At 39.3% G+C, this 15372-nt stretch overlaps 3 protein-coding genes across 4 annotated transcripts in view; 2 read left to right on the top strand and 1 right to left on the bottom strand.

The window, feature by feature from the left end:
* Positions 1-5523, top strand: part of LOC131776154 (transient receptor potential cation channel subfamily M member-like 2) — a 24090-nt gene extending 18567 nt beyond the window's left edge. For both annotated transcript variants that reach the window (XM_059092302.2, XM_059092303.2), the window contains 12 exons: positions 130-320; positions 890-1022; positions 1109-1334; positions 1525-1552; positions 1807-1940; positions 2337-2425; positions 2704-2811; positions 3211-3297; positions 3639-3741; positions 4086-4229; positions 4318-4431; positions 4704-5523. In XM_059092302.2, the coding sequence (XP_058948285.2) occupies positions 130-320; positions 890-1022; positions 1109-1334; positions 1525-1552; positions 1807-1940; positions 2337-2425; positions 2704-2811; positions 3211-3297; positions 3639-3741; positions 4086-4229; positions 4318-4431; positions 4704-4820 (1474 nt within the window). In that variant the 3' untranslated portion in view covers positions 4821-5523. The remainder of the gene's footprint in view (positions 1-129; positions 321-889; positions 1023-1108; positions 1335-1524; positions 1553-1806; positions 1941-2336; positions 2426-2703; positions 2812-3210; positions 3298-3638; positions 3742-4085; positions 4230-4317; positions 4432-4703) is intronic.
* LOC131776119 (double-stranded RNA-specific editase 1) lies at positions 5451-9631 on the bottom strand. The gene is made up of 2 exons (XM_059092256.2): positions 8020-9631; positions 5451-7344 (listed from the first exon to the last, which is right to left on the bottom strand). Exons 1-2 carry the CDS (start codon positions 9482-9484, stop codon positions 6704-6706), a joined length of 2106 nt encoding a protein of 701 aa, XP_058948239.1. The 5' UTR covers positions 9485-9631; the 3' UTR covers positions 5451-6703.
* On the top strand, positions 9613-15372 carry LOC131776120 (RNA polymerase-associated protein LEO1-like). Its single transcript, XM_059092258.2, has 7 exons — positions 9613-10079; positions 11007-11096; positions 11239-11535; positions 11759-11935; positions 12175-12360; positions 13022-13208; positions 14234-15372. The coding sequence occupies exons 1-7, from the start codon at positions 9786-9788 to the stop codon at positions 14452-14454; spliced, it is 1452 nt and encodes a 483-aa protein (XP_058948241.2). The 5' UTR covers positions 9613-9785; the 3' UTR covers positions 14455-15372.

Below are 15372 nucleotides of genomic sequence, written 5' to 3'. Positions count from 1 at the left end.
TTACGACCTGAGCTATTCTGTGTCGAGATTCCCTTTCGTGAAGAGAGAGCGAAGTAAAGCAATCTAGGATTACTTTCGAAACTCAATTGAAACTTGCTCAAGGGAATATCTGTTTTGGCTTTTTCTTAGTTACACTTTCGAGAGAGTGCAAGAAGACTCGGACAAGGTATGGAAGTTTCAGCGATATGAACTGATCGCTGAATATCACGGAAGACCGCTGTTCTTTCCTCCTTTGATCTTCATCTCTCACGTCCTGATCTCCATCCGATGGATATGGCGGCTATGCCGCTGTGGAAATCCTCCCTCGGTCAGCTCTATGAGTACGTATTTACCGATAGGTTTGATATTTGGGACCAGTCATTATGTCAGTATGTATTGCCGGGGGGGGGGGGGGAGTCGCTAACTGAGTGTAAAGGGGGACTTTAACGAATTTATTGCCAGGAGGGATCACTCGAATACTACGGAGCGTTAGGGTGGAATCAGGTAACTTTTTTTAAGACGCAACCAAAGCTCCTCCTGGAGATTGTAAAATTCAACAGTATCTATGTGTAGTAACGTTGTTTACAGTAATCAAATTGAAAAAAATGCATTTAACCCTTTACATTCTAACATCAGTATGCATATTCTCCATACTGTTCTCACTACATTTCTTAAGGTGCTGACAAGGAGAATTGGTCAACAATCAAGGGCGTCTTTCGTTGGGGATCATTTCCTTTATTCTCGTGACCTTAATCTGTGATTTTGGACCTCTGTGATATTGTGAGGAGAAATTAGATGCTAGTCACACCTCGGGGTTAAAGGGTCAAAGGGTTTAGAGACGCCGAGGGTCCATGCGCTTCTATGGTAGAAACAATGGTATAAACAATTTTACCTTCATTTTTATTTGAAGAAATTAAATTGACTGATTACGAGAAGGAGCAACTTGAGAACTGGGAGTTTCAGGGAGCAGAGTACTTCCTTCACACGAAACGAACAGAGGAGAAGAACACATTGGAAAAAAGAGTCTGTACCCTCGGAGACAGGTTTGTGGTGTGGTGTTGTGTTATGAACATAGCAATTCTCATAAAGATTTCAATTCACTCCTTCTTACCTTTGTTTCCTCTAACAGGGTAAACGACGCCACTGTTAAGCTTGACCGTATAATGGAATGTGTCATGGACACTAGTGCCGTGGACTCAGAGAGCGCCCCCGGAGTAGCTCAGCCGAATATAGATTTTAGACCGCCGACGCGTGACACTGGTGCTTTGGAGCGGAGACTGGCGCGAATGGAGGACAACGTGGCATCGATATTAGAAACGATGAAGACGTTGGTGGATTTAGCTCATAGTCAAAAGGTGTTTTATCCATACCGTTCTCTGTATATTCCCCACAGTAATGAAAAGGAAGGGGTTTTTTAGCAATTAACAGCTTCTTCAGTTGTCGATCATTTCCTTTATTCTCATGGAGCTATTGTTTAATTCTGATTCATAATTCTAAAACTGTGCTTAATTGAAGGTATGCTCACAACATTTTTCATTGTTGTAGGTTCAAACTTCCTCCATGCCGTCGTCAGGTGAGTGGATGTAATTTTGTTAAATGTTAGTAATGAATCCACCTTACCGTAATTAGACTTCATTAGCATTTTGCAGCAAATTCCTTGTTTTTATTGGCCCAATAGGAAGAGACTAAAACAGAAGTAGGGTTTTCGGTTTTATCTCTTGTCGAAGTCCACGAGAAACCTTTTATAATGTTGTAGAATATTTACCTCTTGCGACTATAAAAGGTTCTCATAATCAAACTAAATAATTTTGATCTTTCTCATTTTAGAAACTGCGCCCGCCAACATTCTTGATCTTCGTCCAGTAGCTCCAGCGTTCATCCATCACAAGGCACGCGCAACGCCCTACCCGCAATCCACTGTGAAGAGATTTCAGGTTCCGGATGATAACGTGCCGTGGGAAGTGAGTGACTCTTTTTCTTTTTTTTTTGCCTAAGTTAATGTTTTTCGTCCTTGCGTTCTCCTGCACCGAACGCGTTTCGTTTAAGTCTTTCCACTGTCCGTAAGGGCTGTTGAAGCACAAGTTTCATTGCTCTTGCTTCCAATTGCATCTTCCCGCTTTTTTTACGTAGTTAACGTGTGGCCGCTTGTAGCCCATGCTATTTTCTCTGTTACGTTTTCCCGCGCTTTTCGCTGGTGACGCGCGTTCCTCTGCTTGAAGCCGATTGTTTCCGCGCTTGCATTTTCCCGCGTGTTTCGCCTGTTCTGTAGGTCGACTGTTCTACTTCTTCGGCCTGAAGTTCGTTTTTTCATTTTCTATTTTGTCGTATTTACCGCTGATACATAACTCTTTTCGAAGGTGGACTTACCAGATTACAGTCCCGTAAATTATACCGCCCCTATTGTTCTGAAGAAACCTCCATGGGCTGACTACGACTTAATGAGCATGTAAGTTGCTTTATGGCATCATATAACACGCGTTGTGATTGGTCAACGTGATATTTTAGGAAAGAAAGACAACCACACAACTATGGTTTGAATTATTATATAATCCATTCGTCATCTAAGAGCCATTCTTCATCAAAAACAGCAAATATTACCTGATATAAAGGTTGCGTCGTTGGGTGCCAGGCGTTTGGTCACACCCACCCTATGAGTTTATGTAGTGTTGTGTTTTATATGTTACCATAGTTACTCCCCTTAGTTATTCATGTTGTTCATTTTAGGCATCCTTCAGCTCGTCCAGCGCTGGCCTACAACAGGCTCGACGATGAATATAAAGTAAACCGTGCTAGTCATATGGGACCGTACCGAGTGAAAGACGGACTACCGCTGTATGTATATATGCGAAAGAATTTTTATGTTGTGAGACTATTCACAATTAACTGGTTGCTGGGTGACCTGTGACATCACTGCACGACACCTTTTAGCGTGATTTATTATTCAGCAGTCTCGCTAATGGGTTATAGAATTTTTAGACAATTTAACTATGTGAAAACCTTTTAGTTTGTATGGTAGCATAGTTAGAGCTAAGACATTCATTCTGGAAAAAATCAGTTTCACTTTTACGTGCAATCCAATTTTGCAAGTCAGAGCGGAACGAAATTCAGGTTCTGTCGTACCGGTATCTTCTAACCGGAAACTAATCCACTAAGCGAAGCAAAACCATGAAACCTACCTTTATCTTGTTTAAAAAAGATGGTAAATCGGTACTTCTTTTTTCCTCTCATCAGTAATCCCATGGGCCGCACGGGCGTCGTAGGAAGAGGACTCCTGGGACGATTCGGTCCCAACCACGCCGCTGATCCCATTGTTACACGGTAATGAAAAGACCACAGCCTTGTGAATATCTTTAATTTTAATGGAAACTGCATCTTGCTATGTTGCGATGTAAAGAGGGGCCACACTGTTAGGCAGCCGACCATGCCCTCGTCACTAGTTACACTTCCTACGTTTGGTACCGCGTGCATGACTTTTACCAGGACACCTGTCATGTGTAGACAGTAGTGTCTCCCGTCCTTATACTCTTGTTTTACCCTTGATCCCTATTATCTTTCAGGTTTGTTCTCTTACCGCAGCAGAAAGAAGCTTGTATTGTTACTTCACTTTTTCCTCGTGGGTTAAGCTTTACCAATGTATTTTGTTGTGTGATATTTATCAGGTGGAAGAGAACCAGCGGCGGTGTTATGTTAGACGGAGGGAAAAAAGTTCTTGAGTTTGTTGCTATTCAAAGAAGGGACAATAGTCAGTGGGCCATACCAGGGGTAAGTTTCTCAATTAGGGTTTAGCAGTCGCTGTTTGTACATTTGTTGACATTCATTTTCTATCAATAGTCGCACTTGTCAATAAACCTTCCCTCTCTCGGTTTGTTCACCTTGTTTGTTATTTCATTTGCGTGTGCGCGCGTTTATTCGTTCGTTCACTTGCTTGTTCGCTCGCTTATTTTCCTTTGTTTATTTCTCAATTTCTCTTTCGTTTGGCCAATCGTATTCTCGCGTGTTCGCTCGTTTTTCCCTTTCATTAGTTGTGTGGTTGTTTTGTTCATTCGTTTGCTTGTTGGTTCGTTGACGCGATCTTTCATGTATTCATTCATTTTCTACCTTTTCAGGGTATGGTCGAACCGGGGCAAGTTGTAACTCAGGTTCTTAAGGCGGAGTTTGGAGAAGAGGCAATGGCAAAGCTCAGTGTCACAGACGCAGAAAGAGAGAAAATCAGCCGGCAAATCGACAGACTCTTTCACAACGGAGTTGAGGTGACTCGATTAATTTATTTGCCCTTTTCTATGAAGGAAAGATACGCTCCAGGCCGTAGCAATAACTATTATTTTCTTGATTTTCCAGGTGTACAAAGGTTACGTTGATGATCCCAGAAACACAGACAACGCTTGGATGGAAACAGTGGCCGTCAATTTCCACGACGACACCGGAGAAATATTCAGTGAATTCAAACTACAAGTGAGTTGTTTTTGTATTGGAACGCCAGGAAGATGAGAAGGGAGGAGTGAGAAAAGGCTCTACAAACCTTTGCTAATTTGTAAACCAACTACAACCTTTTTTGGGCGAAAAGTTTTCCTTTTCATATACCTATTACCACACACTTATTGTCTTGATACAAGAACGCTCGCTTACCGGTCGCGTCAAACCCCCCCCCCCCCTCCCCTCCTCCTCAGTCTCTCAACGAAACCCCTTTTTTAACCTTTTGAAAATTCTTCGATTCACATTCACAGGCCGGAGACGACGCGGCCGCAGTGCGGTGGCAGAGAGTCAGTGGCAATATTCCTCTTTTTGCAAGTCACGTGTCTATACTGGAAAAAGTCGCCAAAATTAGAAACGCAGCATTTTAAAATCAAACACCAAAGGGAAAAAAATGGAATATTTTCAAGAGGGGGTTTCCTTTCACAGTGTGGGTGAAAGAGGTTATTTATTTTTCACGTCATGTGAATAGTATTTGAACCTGTATAGTATTGATGGTAGTTTCATACTGCTTAGAAGACATTTCTAAATCTTTTTAGATGTAAAGCAGTGTAGTTCGTGATCAAAGATAAACTGTCCTTGTTACAGAGCTTGTCAGGACACGAAGCTGATTGTATTTATTTTATTTAATTGAAAAGTGGTTGATTTCCAATACTCTTTTGTTTTTTCATGAATTTCAATAATTGTAGGTTGTTATTTTTGTATGAAATAGATTCACCAAGGAGTGTTGTTGGATAAATTATGAAATTTTTCTTTCCAACAAAGTTTATATTTGAATCATTAACACATATTAATTTTTATTTATTTCCGAGTCTTTTATTCTTCTTTCTTTTAACCAACGTTACTCACTACTCAAGAGATAACTTTTCTCAAAACATACGTGTCTCTAGAACAGAAGGGGGCACAAGTGGTGTGGTGGGGCAGAAAATCTTCCCTACTCAGCCCTCCCTTGGATCTGTCACTGTTAAACTTCTCACTAATTGTTAACATTTTGTAAATAGAATTTCCAACAAAAGTGAACTGAATAAAAACTCAGTTTTAGTCTTTGGAGTGTTTCTGTTCACTCTCACTGAATCTTTGTTATTTCATTTCCTTACGTACCCTGCTAAACAGGCAGGATATAGGAAGAAAAAAATTGGAGAGAAAAAGTAGCTTCAAATCTGGTTCCCAGTCCTTCCATTTTAATAATTTCCTGTGCATGTCAACCATTCAATGGCTGGAGAAATCACAACCTAAAATTAATGTCAGTGAAAAATATTTTGAGAAATGTTGGTAATTCAAAAAAAAAAAAATAAAAGATAAAACAACAATTTTTGATCAAACTACAAAAACTCTACAGTTTTCTATTGTTTTATAATAACTGAAGTCATTGGAGAAATCACAACCTAAAATTACTGTCCGTGAAAACTATTTTGGGAAAAAGTAGATAAATTAAGGAAAAAAAACCAGACAAAACAACAATTTTTGATCAAACTATAAAAACTACAGTTTTTATTGTTTATAATAGCTGAAGTCATTGGAAAAGTCACAACCTAAAATTAATGTCAGGGAAAATATTCTGGGCAAGGTTAATAAATTAGGAAAAAGAAAACAGCAAAAATAACAATTTTTGATCCAACCACATAAACTCTACAGTTTTTTATAGTTTTATAAATAGCTATAAGTCATCGGTCCCTTTAGACCAAGTTTCCAAGTTTACATCCTGTACAAACATGAAAGATAATGAATAAGATATTTGGATATAAAATGGTTACATCACTATAAGCTATGAACATGCTTAATTTACTGGGAGTTATTTAAGCACCTTAACTGACTTTATAAAGGATTGCCTATATGTAACTTTTTCCAAGAAGATAACCAGATTTGATGCCTGCATAAACTTATCTGATCTTTTCAGATAAAAAAGTATTCTGATGAAACAGATGAAAATGAAACTTCACATTCTTGATGATAACTGTAATGTCACTTGAGTGTCCAAATAACCAAGATCTTTACTAAGTGCTGCATCTAAATACATCCAAAAATGGATCTCAGTAAAATATTTCCTTTCTGCTGTGTTCATAATCCCTTTAAAACCTGAATCTAAAAGGTACAAACTCCAATCATTTTGAAGTTTAAGTAATTTCTTTTAGGAAGAGAATTGAAAGTGTTGGGTAAGAAATACAATGTTCTGTACAAGAAGTAATTACTTTCACTAAACACTGATTCTACCTTTCTGAAACATTTGCAATAACTTGACTTCCAGCTGCTCAGTTTAGAGATCCTCCTCAGAGAGTTCAAACATGTCTTGTTCCACAGGCTTCCTAATCCATGAACCAAGGCCTTGGCTTTCAAATCCTTTCATCACAATCATTTTAGCTGCTTGATACTGACCAGCTGCAGCCTTGGCGCCATGGTATGACAATGGCCCTGCAATTGCTGGTCTTAGTTTCTTCCACAGCATGATGAAACGTTTGAATAAACTTTGTTTACAGAGCCTTGACACAGCCTGTCCATCTCCAATCACTCCTTTTGTAGCATTTACAATTTCAAAGCCCTGGTCTCCTTCACTCCAATTAACACTAATGTTTGGTGACTTCACTGTTGCCCGTGGCTCTGGGGTACTTGTTCCATTCATAAGTGGACGATTCTGTTTGAAGAGAGGAGGCAACCCTTCTAGATCACCTAGACGATGATACATGGCTCTTGACATGTGCTCGTAATGGTACAAGCTACCAAGAACAACTGACTGTAGATATATTGGTTCCAAAAAGTGACTAAGCAGTGCTCCTTGCACCCCAAGTATATTCCAGCGGCAGACTTTGTCTGAACATGACATGGTGCGGAGCCTCTCGCCTTGGAGGACACCATCCCAAGTTTGGATGGTGGTGTCAGCTTTCATTGCAGGAATAGTACCTGATAAGGTAAAATAAAGCAGTTTTCCAACTGGATAAAAAAGTAAGAAATATTTATGTATTTTAACTAGTAACTGAATATTCACCACAAACCATATTTTAGTTAAAAGAAGTCAGAGTATGCTTTGGTTTTTTTTTTTGCCCAACATCATCCATGTGACATGACATGTAAAGTTTTTCCATTCGCTGCAAGTTCAGTAAAATTCCATCTCAGGCAAGCTCAAAAACTGCAGTTTTGATTGCAAGAAAAAAGTTCACCAACTACTCTTGTCTGATTTTGTTGCAACACTTCACTTCCTTGACAATACTAACTGTCAATCAATAACTCAAATGTTATCATCACCAGCATGGATAAGGAGGATGAAAAAATATTTTGGCAATTGTAACAGCAGTTGTGTTTGTGGTTACTTAACCTTTTCACTCCCAAGATCTCATTAGTAATTCTCCTTACTGTCTGTCATACAATTCTTATGATGTTAGTTTGGAGAATTTGGCATTGAATCAACTAGTAATCCCCTTATTGATATTTCTCTTTATTCTCATCACTTGTCTGTGGATATTGTATCAATGTTCTGTGGAGAAACTCTATCTTAGTCACTCATGGGAGTTAAGGAGTAAATGACTCTCTCCTTGAACTTAACACTCTCAAGATCACAATAACCTGAAGAAAAATTACCTTCTCCATTTTCAAGCTTCACTCGGAGAAGTCCTCTTTTTCTTCTTCCAGGATGCTTGTCAGATTCACCCATGATAGGCTCGTGTGGCGAAAAAACACGAGCATCACCACAAGGTGATGTATTGATGTACAAGTGGAATTCAACATTATCTCTCACACCAAATAATCCACTCTTTTTCTTCTCAAATATGGACTCCTCCTCATATCCCTCAGCACACAGCTCAAGCTGTGAGTACAAAAATCGCAAAAAGGATCTTCTAGCAATTATTTCCCCATGGCAATCATTCACTGCTAGTCCCTGGTCACTGATGTACTCTCCACTTATAAACTTGGTTCCAGTTCCAAGGCTAATGACCTCAAATTTTTGTTCACTGTCACCTCGACTTGTCATAACAATGCTAGCCAAAACTTTGCGTCTTATTGGTTCCCCTGCAGTTGGCTGCAGACTCTGAAATTTGGCGAGAACGGCATCAGCGATGAGATCTGCTGCAACCTGCTCCAGTTGAGCTGATGGTGGAGGTTCTAAGTATGCAGGTTGTAGCCTTGCTTCTGATTGGCCAAATGCATAGAAGGTGCGGATGTTGTACAATGCAAAAAGTGCTTTAGATGCAACATTGGCCTTGCCTTTCTTTTTACTGCTACCGTGTCCTGAGAAATCTTGGCCATTGATAGTAACTTTAAATTTGAATTGCTTCGCATTTGGTTCTCCCTCTTCACCGAGAAACTCGTAATTAAGCCCCGGGTGAAATTCATTTAAAAGCGAAACTGGATGCTTTCCGGCTTCAGTTTGCACCTTTAGAGTTTTCGTGACACCCAGGGGAGGAAGTGAAGATTCAATTGAATTCATACTTGCATCCTCCATCGGTTGATCGTTATTACCAAAAGTGTTTAGAAGTGATCCAGTGTTATCGGAAGTAAAGTCTGTGGTAACGTCGCGAGTTCCTGTGATCAGCTGATGGACTGGTGAACGAATCTGAGTAATGAAAGACTTTAAAACGTTCTCGGCTGCATTGTGCTTCGCTTTCTGTTTACTTGAGCCTTGTCCTTCGAAGGTATTTCCATCAACATTCACGGAAACAAAGAACACAGGGCAATGTGTTTGACCGCCTTTAACAGTAATATTATACGTAAGACCAGGCCGTATTTCGTTCAGTTGCATCAAAGGATTTTTCGCCTCCCTTACTCCAAGAGAGTCGCTTTTTCGCTTGGTCGATCGCCTTCTCTTCTTCGCTCGCGGCGGCGACCAAGAGTCAGGTTGGTCTTCTGCTCGCATAGGGTCGTCGCTGTCTTCCCACGGCGGTGTGTGACTACTTTCGTTTCCTGACTGATTGCTCCGTTTTAATACTTGATTACCAGAGACTGGTAAGTCCCCCAATCCAGGAATAACCGCGACTGTTTCGCTTTTCATTGCACCTACTCCAACGTCAAATTCGCCTGACGCTTCCGCCATTTTTGTGTGAGACATGCGGGATCTTTACAACGAGGCTATTCTCGAGTTTCTCGCGCGTGGTACACACGCATAACCAACGTGAATCATGGTAAAGGCTGCTCTGTTTTGTCAATCTAATTACTTTTTTTCAGCCTATGCACATAATCGGAACGAAAAATACCCATGATATCATAGATAATTTCTCCACAGATGAAGAAAATAAGTATGTTTTCTTTCCATTTTCGAAGCTGGGTAAATGGGTAGTTTTACACAAACACACTGTTGAAGACTTTGGAAATCGCTGACCACGTGTTTCTCTCTGTTCCTTCAAGTCAAAATGTCGATGGAAGATTTTTTGTTTGGTAGTGATTTGGAGGACAGCGAAGACGAAGGAAAATCAGCAAAAGAAAGCAAAAGAGCAGAGCGAGATGCTGAGCTGAATGAGCTGTTTGGTGATTCACCCAGTGAAGGGGAAGACGAAGGTGAACCAGGCGCCGAGGCGTCTGAATCAGACCATGAAGAGCAAGCGGAGAGCGGCGATGAAAATGCGAAGGAAGGAACAAATATAGCGGAAGGAAAGAACGAGGAAGACGAGGAAGGAGACGATGATGAAAATGATGATGAAAATGAGGTGAGAACTGAACGATTTATACATGAGAGCTACCAGCTGTTTGCTACAAATACATTGATGTATGACTCCTGCTAAAGTATTATGAATAAACTTACAAGAATTATACCCTGCACAGTGAAACAAAAAAAAATATTGACCGTTCTGTTCCAAAGAATTTCAGCGGGAGATAGTGACATGCTACATCAAGGCTACGCTTTTGAGACTTGATTTACTCTAATCCTGGATTGAATACATTAAAAAATATCTGTTACCATATGCATAGCACTTCAGGATTAGTTTTAACCACATCTTGAATCTCTTAGCCCAGTGCATCAGCTTATTATCAGCTTATTAGTGAAGGGTGAGGTATATCGGGCAACTGATTTACCCATTCCTCCATTCCCCCACAACCTCAATTCAATACCCACCAAGGCACCCCAAAGGGGAAGGTAACTGCCCTCCATCTACGATTTTTAGAACTTAGCCAAGCTATTCTGAGTTATTAAGGGAAATAAGACAGGGGAAAAGATTAATCCTTTGACCCCAGAGAGTGATTAGCATCTAATTTCTCCTTACAATATTACCCCCGAATCACTTGGGTCACAAGAATAAAGGAAATGATCACCAACTAAAGAAGCTCCAGATTGTTAAACAAATTCTCCTTGTCAGCACCTTAGGAAATGTGTAGAGAACAGTGTGGAGAATATGCATACTGATGTTAGAGTATAAATGATGAAAGTGGCAGGGATGTAGCAAAAGCAATATATTAAAACAAGTATAAACCATTGAAAGGAAGCAAGTCTTTATTCTGAGAGATTTTTATGTTGTTTGGTGTGGCATTTTTCACCTCTAAAGGTTTGAAGTATGGTAAATTACTCAAAATCTTTCTGGAGCAGAGATGTGAATTGGTATTGTTTTCAAATGGGTGTTCATTTTTTTTGCTCACAGAAAGAAGTGACAAAATCCAAACTCCAGTCTCAAGTGTCTTCTGCAGATTTATTTGGGGATGATGAAGAGCTATCATCAGATGAAGAAGAGGTCAGAATTATGTAACCATGCTTATAGTCTAATAAAAAGCATATGCCATATGCTCTCCTGTATGCACTTAAATTGGGAAGCTGACAACCAATCACTTTTTAGAATTTTGCTACAGTCTTGAGTAGAATTTAATTGTTTTTAGCATGAAGAAAAAGAAGAAAGACTTGTAGAACAACAAGAAGAACAAGTTGAGGATGGTGAAGATATCGAAGCTCGAGATGCCGATGAAATTCCCCATGAAGAAGAAGAGGAAGAAGAAACAAGAATTGATGTCACTATTCCATACTGTCAATTCTCTCTGGGCTCTGAGTTGTATTTCGTAAAGATGCCAAACTTCTTGAGCATTGAACACAAACCATTTGACCCAGCTTTGTATGAAGATGAAATGGAAGAAGATGAGGTTTTAGATGAAGAAGGAAGAGCCAGGCTGAAGCTTAAGGTAATGTGCATGTTGCTCTTTGTGAAAGAAAATGTAATTCCACAAGTAAAAGTATAAGGGTCTATTTGAATTTGTGTAAAATCATTTTGTTAGTTCACTCAGACATACACTTTGAAGGGTGGAGTGTGAGATTTTGAAAAAATTGTGGATCATGGAAAATTTTTATTTATGAAATCCTTTAGATATTGCGGTAATTTTAAAATATTTTTCTTCTTTCCTTCAGGTTGAAAACACAATCCGATGGAGGTACAGAAAGGATGAGGAGGGAAATGAAATTAAAGAAAGCAATGCAAGAATTGTTCGTTGGTCTGATGGTACAACATCATTACTGCTGGGAGAAGTGTTTGATGTTCACAAAAATGAGATTGATGGCAACTGTAACCATCTCTTTGTTCAGCAGGTCTGTGTTACAATTCAAAGAAAGTTGTTATAGGGGCCCCATCCAAAAACTCTAAGATTTGCCCTCCCCCCCCATCCAAAAACTCTCAGATCTGCTCTCCCCCCCCCATCCAAAAACTCTAAGATCTGTCCTCCCCTCTTCCCCCCCTGGTAACTTAATTTTTCCAAAATTGGTCAGAGTACAGAGTTTGAACTCAGTAACTAAGAAGTTTTGTTTTCCTGATGATTTTATTTCTCCAGGGGACTGGTCTCCAGGGCCAAGCAGTATTTAAAGAGAAACTCACTTTCAGACCCCACTCTACAACCAGCCAGACTCACAGAAAAATGACACTGTCTATTGCCGACCGAGCATCTAAAGCACAAAAAATACGAATACTCCCTGCAGCTGGCATGGACCCTGAGGCACAGAGATCAGAACTTATCAAGGTATGAACATAATAAAGGACTGTAAATAAAAGAGAATCATATATTTAAACTGCTGATAAAGAAATGAATATGGAAGTGATCTTGGCAGTGATGAACACTATTTAAGCAGTAGTGAACAGGATTTGAGCCTGTGACCTCTGTGATACCAGTGCAGTGCTCTGCGCACTAAACTTACAAGCAAACTGGGGGCTGGTCTTTATTAATTTTTTCAGACTACCACTGCTTAAGTAGTGTTCATAACTATGAAGATTGCTTCCACATTCATTTCTTTATCCACAGTTCACATATATGATTTTCATTTATTTACAGTCATTTATTTATTACTTCGCAGGTTTATTTGAAACCAACATAATGACCAGTTCCTAGTTGGCTTGTTAGCTCAGTTAGTAGAGTACTGCACTGGTATCACAGAGTTCATGGGTTCAAATCCCATACAGGCCTGAATTTTTTCTCAGGCCTTATTTTCACTACTGTTCAAGTAGTGTTCATCACTACGAAGATTGTAACAATATTCATTTATGGACATGTACAATGTTTGATCCTTAGGATTAAAAAATAAATTAGTGATGAGAATTTCATTTAATCAAGTAATTTGAATAGAAATGAGTAGAGACTAGAGGAGAGAGAGAATTGCCATCTAGATTATTTTTTTGTTTTGTAGAAAGAGGATGAGAGACTCAGAGCACTATTACGTCGTGAAAATCAGCAGCGCAGAATCAAGGAGAGACATCAAGCTAAAGGGCTGAGTGCCAGCTTTCTTGAACCTGATCGATATGAAGATGATGGAGAAGATTTGGAACAGAGTTTGCTGGCGATAAAGAAAAAGTACAAGAAGAAATTAGCTGAGGGTAAGGCACAAGAGATTGATGTGACCAAACTATGCAATCAAGGAAGGTTGCTTGTTAAAAAACTAAGCATTTCAACATGATTTAACCCATCACTTTGACTCATTCAAATAGTTGCTGCTCTACTGACCAAGCTGTGTGGTTAAATGAGGGCTAACTTGTCAAGTCATTTAGCTAAATCCTCTCTTGGGAAATTTGAAAATGTACTGAAGATCATTTCATTTAATATTGTACTTTAGTTTGTTTTCAATGTTAAAGAAAAGGGTTTGTGTCCACTGAAAGCAGTGTGATGCAAAATCAGGCAGTGAAAAGGAAACATTAAAACATAGGTTGAAAATACAGTTGAACCATCCTGTATTAAGCTGTTGCCCACAAGGAATGGTGAGGTGACCACTTAATACAAGTTGACTGCTTAATATACACATAGGTTCCAAGGATTAGGGTTATCATAAAGAATGATAAACAACACCTTTCTATGCCATAATTGACCACTTTATGTACAGAATCTTGCTCAAAAATTCTACTTACTCTGATTTTGGGAGAGAAACATGGATTGAAAATTACTGGCAAGATTATCCATAGTTTTATTTGAATGGCCCTGCTTTCAATGACTGTTCAATACAGCTGGTTGACAATGAAAACAGGCTGTTGGGACATAGTAAAAGGTGACTGGTAACCTCCTAAAAGACGTGAAAGTTACAGTGATTAAGGGTGAAAAATTCAGCACTCAACAACCGATGGCCATATATAGGGTGACCACTTAATACAGTGCCACTTATTACAGGTTTGAGTGTATTCCTCTACCAGTTTTAAAAATTCCTCATGGATGTAATACTTCAATTAATTCGAAGTGAAGTATTATTGTTTCTCTAATGTGGTTACTTCTGATGTGGTTCAGAGGTTTTGACAGCACTCTGATAATCATTGTCTGGTGAAAAGGTTGACTGATCACAAATCAACTACCATTTTGTTTACTGTGGTGTTTTGTTATCCAAAATGTATTTATTACATGAACTTCTCTGCTGCAGGATTTCCAAGTGAGTCAGATGAGGCAGAAGAAAGTGACGAAGGAGCAGGAGGCTTAGAGAGTGAGGAGGATGAGGAGGGAAAGGACAGATTACTTAATGCCAAGGAAGGTGATGACAATGACTTGGAGGGAAGAAAGAGGACAAGCAGTGAAGGAGGAGGATCACAGAGGAAGAAGAAGAAAAGCAGACAGATTGTAGAGAGTGATGAAGACAGTGACTAGCTGTTGTGTTGGTTAAGGCTCATGAGGAAAGGAGATGGAAAAGAAAGAGATTTTAAAAAGTCACAGACAGTTATTCTCTGGTTTGCCCTCAGATTTTTTAAAGTTGGACAAGAAAATATATAGCATAGTGTGAGAGGGACCTTGTAGCAGGAGTAAAAAGAATCACCCTCCTCTCTCATTTCCTCCTGCTTTTTGCATGCCCTCTAGACAAAGACCAGAGAGAAAATTGAAAGTCTGTCTGTCAACAGAATAGTGATTTGGTGTCATCTCATCTATCGTGAAAACCATGAAAAGGCATTCTTCATTGGGAATGGAACAGGAGAAACCATATATTGGTTGTGCAGTGTTACTATATTACACCAGACGTTTGAAGTGCAGCAAGGCAAGATAATTCAGAGGTGGCATTTGGAGTCATTTGAAGGAAATGTCAGACTCAAGAAAATAGAATAAATATCCTTTGTAAGTGACATAGGGGAAGGCAAGCTGCTGTAGGGATGGGCTTTCTAAGGCTTTTAAAATGGTATGGAACTGATATTGAAGTAAAGTATTTTACCATAATAAATTTCAACATTGTTGTTTACGGCCTTGTGTTTGCCCTCCCAAACTCATAACCAAATCAGTTCCAATTTGGTTATATCACCTGTCCTAGCTGACTGAAGTATGTTTTTACTTATGATCCATGTTGCTTGAATTTTGGTATCTCAAAAATTAAAGTTTTGAAAGGCCATTGTTGGATGGTAATTTTGATTTGCCTGTTTTCAGGCTTGACTTATGGACAACATAAGCCAAACACTTGTGTTCTATATTGAACTTAGCTCAAATTTTTCTGAAACCCTAAGGGGATGCAAATATGCAAATATGACTTGTGACCACTCTGTACACAAAAGAGCACAATAAAATTACTTTTGCAATGGGTCA

Source organism: Pocillopora verrucosa, chromosome 10, assembly GCF_036669915.1.
Source record: "Pocillopora verrucosa isolate sample1 chromosome 10, ASM3666991v2, whole genome shotgun sequence".
Taxonomy (NCBI): domain Eukaryota; kingdom Metazoa; phylum Cnidaria; class Anthozoa; order Scleractinia; family Pocilloporidae; genus Pocillopora; species Pocillopora verrucosa.
This window is presented reverse-complemented; position numbering and strand designations above follow the sequence as displayed.